This window comes from Dermochelys coriacea, chromosome 15, assembly GCF_009764565.3.
Source record: "Dermochelys coriacea isolate rDerCor1 chromosome 15, rDerCor1.pri.v4, whole genome shotgun sequence".
Lineage (NCBI taxonomy): Eukaryota > Metazoa > Chordata > Testudines > Dermochelyidae > Dermochelys > Dermochelys coriacea.
Window position 1 is genome coordinate 15,195,072 of NC_050082.1, and position 13,571 is coordinate 15,208,642.

General features: G+C 39.8%; 1 protein-coding gene across 2 annotated transcripts; it reads right to left on the reverse strand.

Annotated features, from left to right (window-relative positions):
- Window positions 1–1,501: 1,501 nt before the first annotated feature.
- UFD1 (ubiquitin recognition factor in ER associated degradation 1) lies at window positions 1,502–13,285 on the reverse strand. Of its 2 annotated transcripts, none has more exons than XM_038373363.2 (12): window positions 13,154–13,285; window positions 11,943–12,075; window positions 11,157–11,189; window positions 10,579–10,700; window positions 10,080–10,210; window positions 9,304–9,376; window positions 8,118–8,186; window positions 7,307–7,372; window positions 6,776–6,823; window positions 4,547–4,635; window positions 2,654–2,735; window positions 1,502–1,629 (listed from the first exon to the last, which is right to left on the reverse strand). In XM_038373363.2, the coding sequence occupies exons 1-12, from the start codon at window positions 13,154–13,156 to the stop codon at window positions 1,555–1,557; spliced, it is 924 nt and encodes a 307-aa protein (XP_038229291.1). In that variant the 5' UTR covers window positions 13,157–13,285; the 3' UTR covers window positions 1,502–1,554. The 2 variants fall into 2 exon arrangements, with proteins under 2 accessions (XP_038229291.1, XP_038229293.1); XM_038373365.2 differs by having other exon boundaries at window positions 11,969–12,075; window positions 13,154–13,183.
- Window positions 13,286–13,571: the final 286 nt, after the last annotated feature.

Consider the following 13,571-nt stretch of genomic DNA (forward strand, 5'->3'; position numbering starts at 1 on the left):
GAGGCCCTGGAGGTTTTTCGCCTTCCTCTGTAGCATGGGGCATGGGTGACTTGAGGGAGGCTTCTCTGCTCCTTGAAGTCTTTAAACCATGATTTGAGGACTTCAATAGCTCAGACGTAGGTGAGGTTTTTCGTAGGAGTGGGTGGGTGAGATTCTGTGGCCTGCGCTGTGCAGGAGGTCGGACTAGATGATCAGAATGGTCCCTTCTGACCTTAGTATCTATGAATCTATAAATGTTGTTTTGCTTTTGACATAATAGATCTATCCAGTTTCTATTATGTGACTAAGGAGGTTGTTGTAGACAGCTATGAATGATCATTCATCGTTGGCTACTGTATATTTCTAGATGGTCAGTTCCGGCAGATAATCATGCCATTCTTGTTATGATTCACTTCTGGAGTGATAAAGGTAGTACCCCACCTCCCATAGGCCAGCAGATGTGGAATGGTTTTTATCTAAAAACAAAGTTTCCTTCAAAATGCATGTTTTTTTATCAGCCTTCTCTTGGTACAGGTCACATTGTAGGGAAATAGTGTTTTGGCTTTAGAGATGGGCAGGATGCAGTGGATTTTTCTGATGTAGCATTTTTTAAATGTCTATTGCTTTATTTGAGAGTAATCAAACATGAACAGCCCCTGAGCCCTACCTTAAGCCAGGCTTAAGGAGGAGGTATAGCTGAGTAAAGAAAAGTTACACTATTTTTAGGGAGGCTGCACAAACTAGATCATGTTAATATAAAAGGAAGAGGAAAAGAAGATTAAAGACCCTATGTCAGATGTGGGAAACATACCACTGTTCTAAAAAAAAAAACAGGAGCTGGACATTTGTACTCAGTTATCCAGCACAACTCACAAGAAGTCATGTCCTTACCATCCATACCTATGCTGCTGATTCACTTGTAACTGTGGGATATTAAGCTGACCTATTGTATCTTAACTATTAGAAAGGTATGAAGCCATGTATTTAATTACAACTGACAAGAAAAGTATTTGGTTCTCTGTCAGAGCTTGGGACTTATTGTTTTCTTAGGCGTTAAGTAAAAAACCAACCTAAAGATCAGATAGAAGTCCTCCCACGGAGGTCTTATGCCACCTAAACACATGCCTTGGTTTGTGTAGAACATGGCATTGGAAAGGTGGTTTGAAAGTGTGGTAAACAAATGTACAAGGAAAATTAACAAGCTCAGAGTAACATGATACCATCATCATGGGGGATATCAAAGAAAGCAGTATCTAGTCTTCAGAATTGAGCCAGCAGAAAGACATTGATCCTTTGAATAAGATTCAGCTTGGTGGATTTGTTTCTTCAGTTTTTCTAACAACTTCTCCTCTTTCCAGCATACAAAATGACCACTACAAGCTCCCGGAGCTTAGTTTTCAATTGAAAAATAAGAATTCCTAAATTGCTAACTCCACTTTAAAGTAAAATCAAAACGAAAGTGTCCATGTGTTACATATGACCAATAGCTTCCGTCCTCTCCAACCCAATAACTAAGATCCAATGCGCTGCAATGTTGTTATTTTATTCTCCCCAATTGGCCAAAGGTTCCATAATTTATGGTTTTCTTCCTTTCTTGCGCAGGGACTGGCCTTCTCCTGAAAATGCAATGAACCGACTGCCAGAGTCATCCTGAATGTAGGAGGGAGAAGAGATTTGTTTAGCTTCAGCTTTTGTTATTATTGAACAAAGAGAAGACCTGCTTCAGTAGACAACATTCCATCATAAAAGCACTACTCCAATGGCTACTGACATTTCAGATCCATAAATTTACACAGAAAACAGGTTCCTTCCCCAAAAGTTGCTAGTGTTTCAGTGACCTTTTGTAGATTGAATTCAAAATCCCTTTGCATCACTTCCATTTTATACAAGCTCCAAGCTTATACAAGGCAAATCTTTTTATGTTAGCTAACATAAGAAAAACAGAGCTTTCTGTCCTGTAGATAATATTCAATATCATTGAGTAGTTTTAAAATTTAAGGTCTCCATGAGCAATCACAGGCTGTGAATTGGCAAAGCCTGGGAGCCTAAACAATGGATCTGATCATGCTTGCAAGAAGCTCTTAATTTTTACTGCCAGTAACCCCCCCACACCGTTATTCACCATTTCAGAGATAAAAGAGATTAAGACTCATCACACTAAAATGCTACCATACACACCTTTAGTGGCAAAGCTGGTTGACTGCACAATAGTTACTGTGCTACAAACAGGGGCCCAATTTTCCCCACAGGGGACAAACAACTCCCACTGCTTTGAACAGGAGTTACTCGCACCCTATGGTGGAAGAAAAGGGCCCAGCAGTTAACAACAATCCCCACTGTTGAAGATTTATCATGAGATAAGGGATCACACGCTGAACTGAAGCCACACATGAAGGACCACAATATTCCCTAAAAAAGCCTTCCATAAAGGAAACTTTGCTCATGTAATTAAAAAAATTTACACTAGGTTTCAGTGATTTATAACACTTATAATTAGCCTTTTTTCTTAATTGTTCTGACCTCAAATAGGTCTGCATAATCAGTCAACAAGTCATAGTATTTGAGCAGATTTGCTGGAGTTGGGGCTCACTAGCAATGCAGACCCCTTCAACAACTGTTAGTTCCACTGTATTAAGTGCTCTACAAATATGGCAAGGTACAGAGGTTTACTCACCTCTTCAACTTTCTTGACTAGTGGTCGTGAATTTCTAATGAATGTGATTCTACCAATTTTGAAGTCATAATTGGGTATTCCTCTGCGAAAGGAAGATTGAGATATTAAGATACTGAATAAACCTTTAGACTCTTGTCCTGGGAATAAATGTGACAAACAATAGCCAGGACTATTCCCTACAGTTTGTGTTGTTTTTTTGTTTTGTTTTTCTTGAGTGCCATCCTAACCATTCCTTCTGAAGAGCTGTCATTAGGATTATTATGTTCTGAGTCTGATGTGCTAGCAAAGATTTATTTACTAGAGCTGAGCAAATGTTGTAAAGAAATATCTGTGATGATTCACTTTAGTTAAGTTGTCTGCAGCCATGTACATGCATCATGTCCGCACTCTCCAAGAGGGATCACATTTTTCCAAGCATATGTGGAAAACTAAGGCAGAAGCTGGATGCATACATCTTCATAGGACCATTACTGTAGTGAGTATTAATTCAGAAGTAGGGTGGAGGGATATTGATTTTTTTAAAATTTCAATGGGATATTTTTTATTTAAAATAAATAGTTTAAAAAAATAAATCTAATTTTGAAATTTGATAACATAGAATAAAGCCTAAATTAACTTTAATCTACTAAAATAATTTAAATTAAATACAAAAAATAATATTATGTAGCACGTTTGTTGCCAAGTTTTAAAGAAAGTCAAACCACTGAGTTGGTGGTAATCACTGGCTAAGCATCTGGAACCAGAGTTTGTTGAAGTGCTAAACCAGCTTTTGACAGCACTGGCCTCTTCTGCAGGTACAGAGAGAATATTTTCTTAATTTCAGTTTATTCAACTAATTCAATCACATCAGTTCATTCAAAGTTGAGAGACCAATTGGGAGTTGAAAAGCAAGAAAGCTTGTTTTCTGGTTCCAATCTATGAATAAAATTAGGTGTGAGAGAGTAAGATCTACTAGTTCTAAAATTTTGAAAGAAATATGACCAGAAAGAAGCATGTCAATTCCTTACCTACACACAATACTTTCTTTGATTAATAAATGTATTAGTTTTAAATGTAAAATATGTTTTGATAAGCCTTTTGATAATCTTTTTTCTTATGTATCCATCACTTTTAAAGGTAGTTTTTTAATAAAAAAATTAAAATGCTGTTTTTGTGCATTTTTAATTGAGTTTGAATTTCCATGCAGATGTAATTTGTATCAAGTTCTAAGGAAAAAAAATCTAGTACATAAGAAATGCATCATTCAGAGTTTTCTAAAATAATAAAAACTGTAAAGATTAAGAATCTGAATGTAAGTTAAGCCATAGCTTCCTGGTTAGCAAGAAGAACCAAATTTAGTGTAAAGGCTATATTTAATTGCAAATCAACGTGTTTTAATGGTTACCATTCTATGAGAATCAACTTTTCTTTAGGAAAATAACTAAAAGTACAGATGCAAACAATTAAAATTGATGATTTAAATCAAGGTTTCCTGTTTGCTCATTTGAATCCTGATTAAAATTGGTGATTTACATTGATTGATTTAACTCAAAGCAATCTGTCCTGTTTAGAAATGCTTTTGCAGTTATCCTGTCAGGAAACAAGACCATGGCCAAGTATTTATACTGATAGTTGATGGGATTTATACTCAAGTGCCTACATGCCTTTTGAAAATGAAATATAGTCTCCTAGTTAGGCGTTCATTGCAATGCTGAGAGCAGCAACATCTAAATATCTTTACAGATCTGAGTCCATGTGATTTATCTGACCACTCTCAAAGCAACATATATTAAATACATTTGGGGAAATCAGGTTCTCACTGATATTAAAGAAGCAGACAAATACATCAAGAATGATTCATTTTGTTCAAACATCAACCTTCCACCTGTAGAATCATGAATGCAATGGGCTAACCTTCGAATGTCTCCTGGTTTAATTGGCGAGGGACTAGGCTCGACACCTTTCTTCTTGCCATCTAGCCTGTTCCCAGAGCCAGAGAATGCCTTCAGGTATAAAGCAGAAAGTCATTTCTACACGTTCCACCTTATTGTTAAAGAAGAGCACTGCAAGCACGTGTTTTTGTTTTTTAAAAAGGCTAAAATGGGCACAGGGCCTGATTCAAGATTGGTGCTGATCTAGTGGATTAGTGTTAGTATTCTGCACTGCCATGCAAGAGATTAGAATGGTATTTCAGTTCCCATCTCTTGGCTCCTCAGGAACAGTAGAGAGCACCCACCATCACTGGCAGCACCTCTCCTGCCGATCAAATAGCATTGACTGCTTACAGAATCGTAGGACTGGAAAGGACCTCAAGAGGTCTTCTAATTCAGTCCCCTGCACTTAAATCAGGACTAAGTATTATCTAGACCATCCCTGACAGGTGTTTTTTAAGAGCAGGCTAGACAATCTCCAATGATGAAGATTCCACAATCTCCCTGGGCAATTTATTCTAGTGCTTAACCACCCTGGATAGTTAGGAAGTTTTTCCTAATGTCCAACCTAAACTGCCCTTGCTACAAGAAAGAAGTTACCTGTGGTCTTCCTTGACTGAAAGGACAGTGACTATAGTACAGCGTCTAGACAACTAGACTGGGACAGAGACTGAAGACCCAGGGCAGTGATTTTTCATAGGGCTGTGATTTGTGCCCTAGCTTAGAACACTGGAACTACTCCCACACCATTAATTGCATGTAATTTGCAAGAGTACTTCTATAAAAGTATATATGGGGGTCTGTTGTACAATGTGCACAGATCCCTGCACACTACTGGATGGAATGTCAGACTGGCTTAAAGATGTACGTGGCTGATCTCAGAACGGCTAAACATATGAATACTACAAAAGCATGATTGGTTTCAGAGTAGCAGCCGTATTAGTCTGTATTCGCAAAAAGAAAAGGAGTACTTGTGGCACCTTAGAGACTAACAAATTTATTAGTAAATTTGTTAGTCTCTAAGGTGCCAAAAGCATGATTGTTTCACAAGTCAGTTCATCATTTTATGACATTTACAATAGAAAAAAAAACTTTTACTCTAAATCTTAGTTATTGATATACAAGCCTCTTGGACAGCAGTGCCAGTGCTAAGCAAGTGTCCGGAGGGGACGCCTTGTTTGTGCTCCCAATAACATTTTATAAACAAAATTCACTTCCCTCAGGAACTGTTAGATACTTAAGTGTTACTTCCATTACACACAAGTCATCAGAGTCTTGAGTGGTAATATTTACTATGGATTCAGAACACAAGTTACTGCTATAGAGAAAATGCCTTGCAGTGAGAACCTATTACACAGAATCTTATACATTTATTTTGGGATGTGTAACAAGGTGATTAGCGCCCTGTGAATTTTTTTTTTTTAAAATACATTTTTGAGGTTTGTTTTTTTTTGTTTTTGTTTTTTAATAGGTTTGTATTATTTCGTTTTATCTATGCTGGAGTGGGAGATTACATGTTTGCCCCTGGAGGGGTTGGGAGGTCCTGAGGAGGGGACAGGGGGCTGCAGAGCGAGCCCACCTTGCACTCACCCCCGCAGCAGTGGCTCCCGTCCCACAGGGCTGGGCCCAGCTCCCCGCTCTGGGGATGACATGATGACAGATGGCCAAACCTGAGCAGGGAACCGGACCCTGCCCTGTGGGAGAGGAGCCACAGGCACAGCAGCTCCAGGCTGAGTTTTTCATTTTATATGTTGTTTTTCCATTTTATTTGTGGTGTTATTTCACATCTGTGAAAACCACAGGACTCTAGTGTTGGTCCTCGGGTGCACGTGCACATCTCAGTGTTCCAAGGCCAGGCTGTTGTGTGATTACATGTTGTAAGCAGCATCTGCTCTAAATAGAGGCAGACTAGCCGCAGGAAAGGAGAGCCCAAGCTCAGGAAAGGGGCCCGTCACACCTGGAAGTCCTGAGAAGGAAACACCTGCAGCAATCAGGAGCTGGCTGGGGGAAGCCTCAGCTGGGAAAGGCGAGACGAGGACTAAGACAAACCTCTGTGAGGTGGCGAGACTGGGTTGCTTTGCATCTTTGTTTCTAAGTAAAAGAAAAGCCCTGAGCAAAGGAACTGGATTTGTGCAGTTGCGGGGAATATGTTTTCACCTTCCCAGCTGATAGATTTGCCCACAACACTTCCAGACCGAAAGAAGATACTTACACGAAATCCTAGGTCGCTCACATAGCCACTGTGGTCTGCTTCAACATCCTAGGAAGGAGAGGAGATACAAGCTGTTTCATTACATTCATACTGTGTTATGCAAAATTAACATGAATGGTTTCATGGATTTCCTACAGAATGAAACTTTTACAGGTATTTTATAAAGTTCACTGAACAAGAATTCTTTTGACAAAGTTTTTGTCCTGGAAATAGGTTGCTCTACATAAACAATCTCCATAGAGTGGGGTAAGGAAGGAAAAGAAATGTAGGCAAGAGCATCTTGGAAATAAAATGTATGGCTGATCTATCTGAATGCATCCGATGAAGTGAGCTGTAGCTCATGAAAGCTTATGCTCAAATAAATTTTTTAGTGTCTAAGGTGCCACAAGTACTCCTGTTCTTTTTATCTGATCTCAAGACCTTTTCAGAAAGAGGCGTCCATTAGTGATCTTTGCTCCATAACAGCCACAGTAAGAAGAGAAGGCAACTAGAGAGAATGCACTGTAGAGAACAAGAATTGACTTAACTTACCGTGTTCTCCTCATGTTGTGTGTGTCTTTCTGGTTCTTTGTATCCCAAAGGTGCATCAAAATCCACCTGTTTTTATAGCAAGAAACGTTGTTGTTGTTTTTTAAACAGAGCCACTTTTTTTAATCATCATCATATGCCATCCCTAAAATCGCTACAAACTCTACCATTCTATTATGAACTAGAGGGAATGGATCTTTTAAAAAAAGCTCAATTAGCAAAAATGTTAGAGTTGGAATGTGGGAGACTCATCTCTAAAAGATGCTTCTCCAGCACATGGCTGTAATATACTGGCAGGGCAGCATGGAATATCATGCTGCAGCTGTTCTAACTTTTCAGTCTCCAGGCTGTCAGATGGACGTGCATCTTTCATAAGTACATAAAACAAAGTGCCCAAGAGAACAATTTGCAAATAAGGCTCTACAGGAATTATAGGCACTTCAGCCACCTATGGGCATATGATAGGGTTGCCAACCCTCCAGGATTGGCCTGGAATTGCTGGACTCCTGGTGATTATTGAAAGCAATCCAGGAAATTTTAATAGGATATTTTAAGAACCTGACGTTACATCATGTTGGGGAAAAAAAAAAAAAATCTCCCGGAATAGCTTCAGGCAGATTTGGCAACCCTAGTATATGACCTATGGCCTTCATCTTGCAACTCACTTTGGTTACAGGATCTGTATTATTGAATGCTCACCTTTCCCACACCATAGCTATATTTCTGTAATGCAGCACTGTCATGATCAGATGCCCCTTCTCAAAAGAATAATTTAAGTGAAAATAAAGATCCTGCCACAAAGACTTCAACTTACATTCATGTCGCACTCTATGATGGACACAGCTTTATCAGGTTTGGTCTCCATTACCCGAAGCTCGTAGATCTGAAACAGGAGCATGTATAATATAAAGCTGTTCCTCTTAGTGTGCAAATTAATGATTAAAGAAACTTGGGCAAAAATTCTCACATCAGAGAGCATTCGTTTCAATGAACCATAAGCTCTTCAGATCAGGGACTGTGTCTACCTCTATGTTTGTAGCACAACAAGGCTTTAAATCAGATCAGGGCCTCTGTGTGCCCCCATCATGACTATATTTCAAAATGGAAGATTTCTTCTACATTAGAGATTTTCATTGCCCCTCAATAGAGCTGGAGGGATTTATTTGGTCAGACGTGAGCTATCTGGCTTTGAATCTCCCGATTTCCAGTTGCCAAAAAAACAGCTCCAAGTTAGGTGAGGTAGGATATCTGTACTGTCTTGTACTCATTTATGTTAAAATGGTCCTCTATAGTTTTACTGCTGCCAAGAATCCCTTTTGCTCCTAATAATCCTTTGTCTGAAATGGATTATGATTTACCCACAAGTTATCCAAACTGTGCTGAAACCTGGCAAATAAGTACTTTGCCCAGAAGCAAAATTTAAAAATGTAAAAGTTGTTCAGTAATCAAAGGTGTCAGAAATCAGAATTTAATATTAAAACCAGCACCAAGGCTACTGAACGGATTGCATTATTCATTCTCAGAATTCAATAAAGACCTTAAAAAAAAAAAAAAAAAAAAAGTAGGTGAAGCTACTATAGAATTTTGCATTTGTAGCACCTGAAAATCTGGGTCCCACTTGCCATGGGGTCCACAAGGCCCTGGGTTAGGCCCCACCTATGAACCTGCCTCCCTGAGATGTCCAAAGTCCCTCTGTGGCTGTTTTCGGAACTCTTACATCTTTCCTGTTTGGGTCTATTTGCTCCTGACATTTAGCTCCCACAGTGTCCATTTACGCACATGTACAGAAAAATGGAGGGACCAGGGTAATGGTTTAAGCTGAACACACGGTGTGTCCCGTGTTCAGCTACTACTGACACTCAAATGTGAGTATCTGTAAATTATGTGATTCTATAAATGTCTTTTTAGGGTTCCATGTGAACCATATGCAGAGCCAGTTATGCTTCCTGGGACTGCACACAGGTTTAATTAGATAGTGTTATTTACACTAGATATCGTACCTTCTCATTGTAGTTGATGGCAATAACATCCCCGGTGGTTAGACAAGCAAAGTTTCTCAAAGCATTTTCTAATCTTTGAATTATGTTAAGAAGAACTGTATGGTTGTTTTCAGTGCAATATTCAAATTATAATCAACAAGTTCATATTTTCTGATTCCAGATCTGTCTTACATGTGACTTAAAATGTAAGTACCATGGACAGCTTAACAAGCATTAGGCATTCAACATCCCTTATAGGATGTCCTTAGGGAATCCCAATAAAGTTCTCTAGACAGTAAAACAAGGCATGTGCTTCAGACCACAATTTACCTATTCAGACTGTCTGGAAAATAAAAGCCAAGAATTTTAAAAAAAAGTTTCTGCAGTTAGGCTTCTGAACCAGTGGCTTGATTTTTTAGATGTGCCAAGTACCTAGCAGCTCTCAAAGTAATTTTAAGGAAAAATCCTTTATTCCCTACTTTAGGCTTTTATTCTTTGGTGCAAAGAATATTTGCCTGAGCAAGGACTACAGAATTTAGCCCATTTCATTAAGCCTTTATTTAGAAGAATGCTACACTTCCTGCCGGGAATGCACATCTCGCCGCACTTGCTCTGGCTCCTACCAGATTCCATTCTCTTACCTTTTAGTTTTCAGAGGTGGCACTAGTAACAGTAAGCTGGTATTGGACGTATATGAACAATGCTTGAAAAGCTGCCCAGCCTTTCCTCCCCCGTTTAGGGTAAGCTAGTGCCAAAGCCCCTTCTGTTGCTTCCTCTGGGATGAAGTGAAAGGATACACAGCTTTTGGATTGGTGATGTCAAGGAAATCTGGACTTTGTGGTTGAAATTTTGAGTAAGTAGCCACTTGAAGATTAACACTCTCTACCTGCACCAGGCCTCCTTCCTCCAGAAGCAAGTTCTGCATCATCTGCAAAAAAAACATTAGTGACAAAGACAGGACACTATACCAGTATCTATGCAACCAGGTAACTTTTAGACGGAATTTCCCTTGAGAATATGTAAATATATCGGGCCATATTCTGCCCTTAATTCTGTGAGTTTGCATTGGGTATAATTACAGGAAAAACTTGATCCTTTATGTCTCAGTAACAACGTAGTACATGCAGCAATTTACTTTGATTAACTCAAAGGAAAGCTTTAGCTGTGACTGAACCACTAAGAAGTGCTGACTGTGCAAGTGAAATGCAATTTCAGCAAATATTCTACTTTAATATTAACCAACACCACATTCATACTATACTTTAAATTCTGACAGTTTGGTGTAAGGCCACTTACCCAATGTGGAAGGTAACAAATGCCTTCATCAGCCACAAATTCTAGCACACCACAATGCGTCATTCGATCTGAATTTTTATTAGTCAGCTTAAATAACATAGGGTACGTAATGTTAAGTCGACCTGGCAGAAGGGGAAAAAGATACAATTTGTTATAAAGCTCATGGCAGATTTATAAAGTTGCAGAGACTGAACATTAGCAAGAGAATGAGCCAATATCCTGGGCAAACACACCAAATTATTTGCAACCATAAAACAAAACAAAACAAAACAAAAACAAAAAAAGGATGCTCATTTCATTAATGTAAGTGTGATATGGTGTCAAGCAGCTGCTAAAAAGCTTACACTGTTGGCCTAGCATTTGAACTATGTGTAGATAAGGGAAAACCAAACCCTTTGACAAACAAAATATGTAAAAAAACCCCATACAATTTTTACCCTCAATATGGATTTTCCTGGTACATCTTGATTTAAACCACATCTTCTTAATGGATACATAAAGCACTTTTTGGTGTTTGCCTACACATACATACAGCACAATATTTCTAGCCTTATTACAGTAGAACAAACATTACTTACTGAGTTGATCCAAGGCAGATGGTGGCATAATTACTGCAGAAATTAATCAGAAAATTACAAGAAGATTAGGAACAGCATGGCTACGGAAAGCAAATGCAGTGTACAGTTTTATCATTCCTTCTTAGGAGACAGCATTTTACCCAGGTTCCGACTTTATGAGCTACAAATTCTATTGGAATCAATCTAGATAAACAATAACTGGTAGTTTTAATCCAAAAATGTAGATTCTGAGTGGAGCAAATGGGATAAGTTAGAAAGTTTTACAATGCCTAATACACTAACAAAAATATTTCCCAAAATAATTTTATTTGGTTAGAGTTAAACAACCAAAGTGCTGACAACTCAAACGCAGCATTGGACTAACATATGGGAGCCTGTAAGTGGAGCCTACAAATCTATTCTCCTTATTGAAACTGAGTGAAACCAAAAGAGAAAACAAAAAACATATATGGCAAAGACAACAGATTTTTAAAATCTTATTTGATTAAATGGCTTATTTTATTAGTGACAGCTAAAACCATTTGTTTTTAAAAATAATGGATCTTCTAATTTACATGGAGGTAAATCAGGAACTCCAACATCAGTTAAATGATATTAACACGAGAAGAGATTATTTAACCTGCGAGTGCCCCTTTAATTCAAGTCACAAAGCCATCAATATGTTTCCATGCTTTATTATGTTTGTGGCCTTATACTGTTTCTGCAACTGCCTGCCATAAACAATACTACTGAACATTCACATATAGCATTCAACAGTCTATTATTCAAAATAAAACATGCACATACTCTTCCCGCCTTTCTCCACATCTGACCTGTCATTAGGTCCTGCAAGCATGGATACTGAGAAGCAACGATACTGGGTTGAGAAGCGGTTCTGGAAAACCCGGGGGATTGGATGATCAAACATATTAAAAGAAAACTGGGGGATGAAAAATGACAATGAGTTAGCAAACATCAATCCACTTTACTAAGACACCAGCAGACTAAGATTTTCAGGAGGTTGTTCTCCATTGCAGTCATCTTAATCAATGCTGTGTGCTTATTTTTCCTAATATAAATATGGTTTAGACATATGTATGTACCAATAAAACAAAAAAGTGAAAATTCATCTGTAATTTAGCACCACAATCAATTTTGATTGATTCTACAAACTGTAGAACAGACATGGACTTCAATTGGAAATAAGCATACACATCCTAAAAACCGTTTATTTGTGCAGTGCTGCAGCAAGCGTACAGTGCAAATTATTAATTTAAATTCAACAAGGAATACACGTGATTGCCATTTCTTTAACTCTTCAGCGCAGGACAAGAGATATTCAACATAGGTGTGACAGAAGGACATGTTTGTACCCTTGCACTTTTATTTGCATGATTAAAGAGATGACAACGCATCTAGCCTAGAGATAAACGCAGAGTGAAGTCTTCATCATCGCAGAGAGAGACTCATGCCTAGGTATCCAGTGGGGTAGCATCCTCACTTGTAAAGCAAAGGGAGGGGAGAACACTGAGTCAGCACCTCCCAGGAAATGCCCAGGATCACACAGTGTAAACTCTTTCAGATTACTCCATATATTACTACTCTAAAAAGCCATCCATACCCCACCCTGTAACCATCTGGGAGTGAGTGGGGACACTAAATTGGGGGTGCTTTATTAAGCAATTCTCTGCTCTTGGGAACAAAGATTTTGCTGGGGAGGGGGGTCCAGAGAGGGCTTTAAAAATCTCTCCTGTCCCCGCCGGCTCTCTCGGAGAGGAAGGGCGCGGGGGGGGGCTTTATATATGTCCCAGACAGACACCCTGAAGGGTCCCCCTCACTACCCTAGAGCCAGGGGGACAAAGCCCGACCCTCTCGCAGAGCAGTGGGGTGTTTGGCGTGTGCCCGCTCCCCGAGCGCCGCCCTGCCTGCGTAAACAATCCAGCCAGGGTGACTCCGCAGCTTTCTCCGGCTCTCCCCCGGCTCTCAGGCACCCACACAAGAGCCCTGCAGGCATTTACCATCCTGGCGGCCGTTGCTCCTGCCCCTTTTCTCGGAGATCTCCGCAAGGGACACCGCAGAGGCGCCCTCAGCCAGCTCGGGGAAGGGTCAATGCGGCGGCTGCTTCCCCTCCCCCACAGGAAATCGGCTGGCTGAGGGAAATGGTAGGCAGGGAGGGGGGAATCCCTTAGCCCAGCCCCCCTCCTCTTAGGGGGACGTTTAATTTCTACAGGAGTGGCGCTATTTTAACAGCGCTGAAGGCAATCAGCAAAACTGAGCACTTTCATCGCTCGCAAAGGGGCGAAAAGTGTTTGGAGGTTGTGGCCCACTGTCCCCACAAAACTACATTTCCCAGAATGCAACGTGTTGACACCAGCACCCGTGGAGGCAGTTGAGAGACTTCCGCTGCGGCCATTTTGGGAAAGGGCGGAAGGCGGA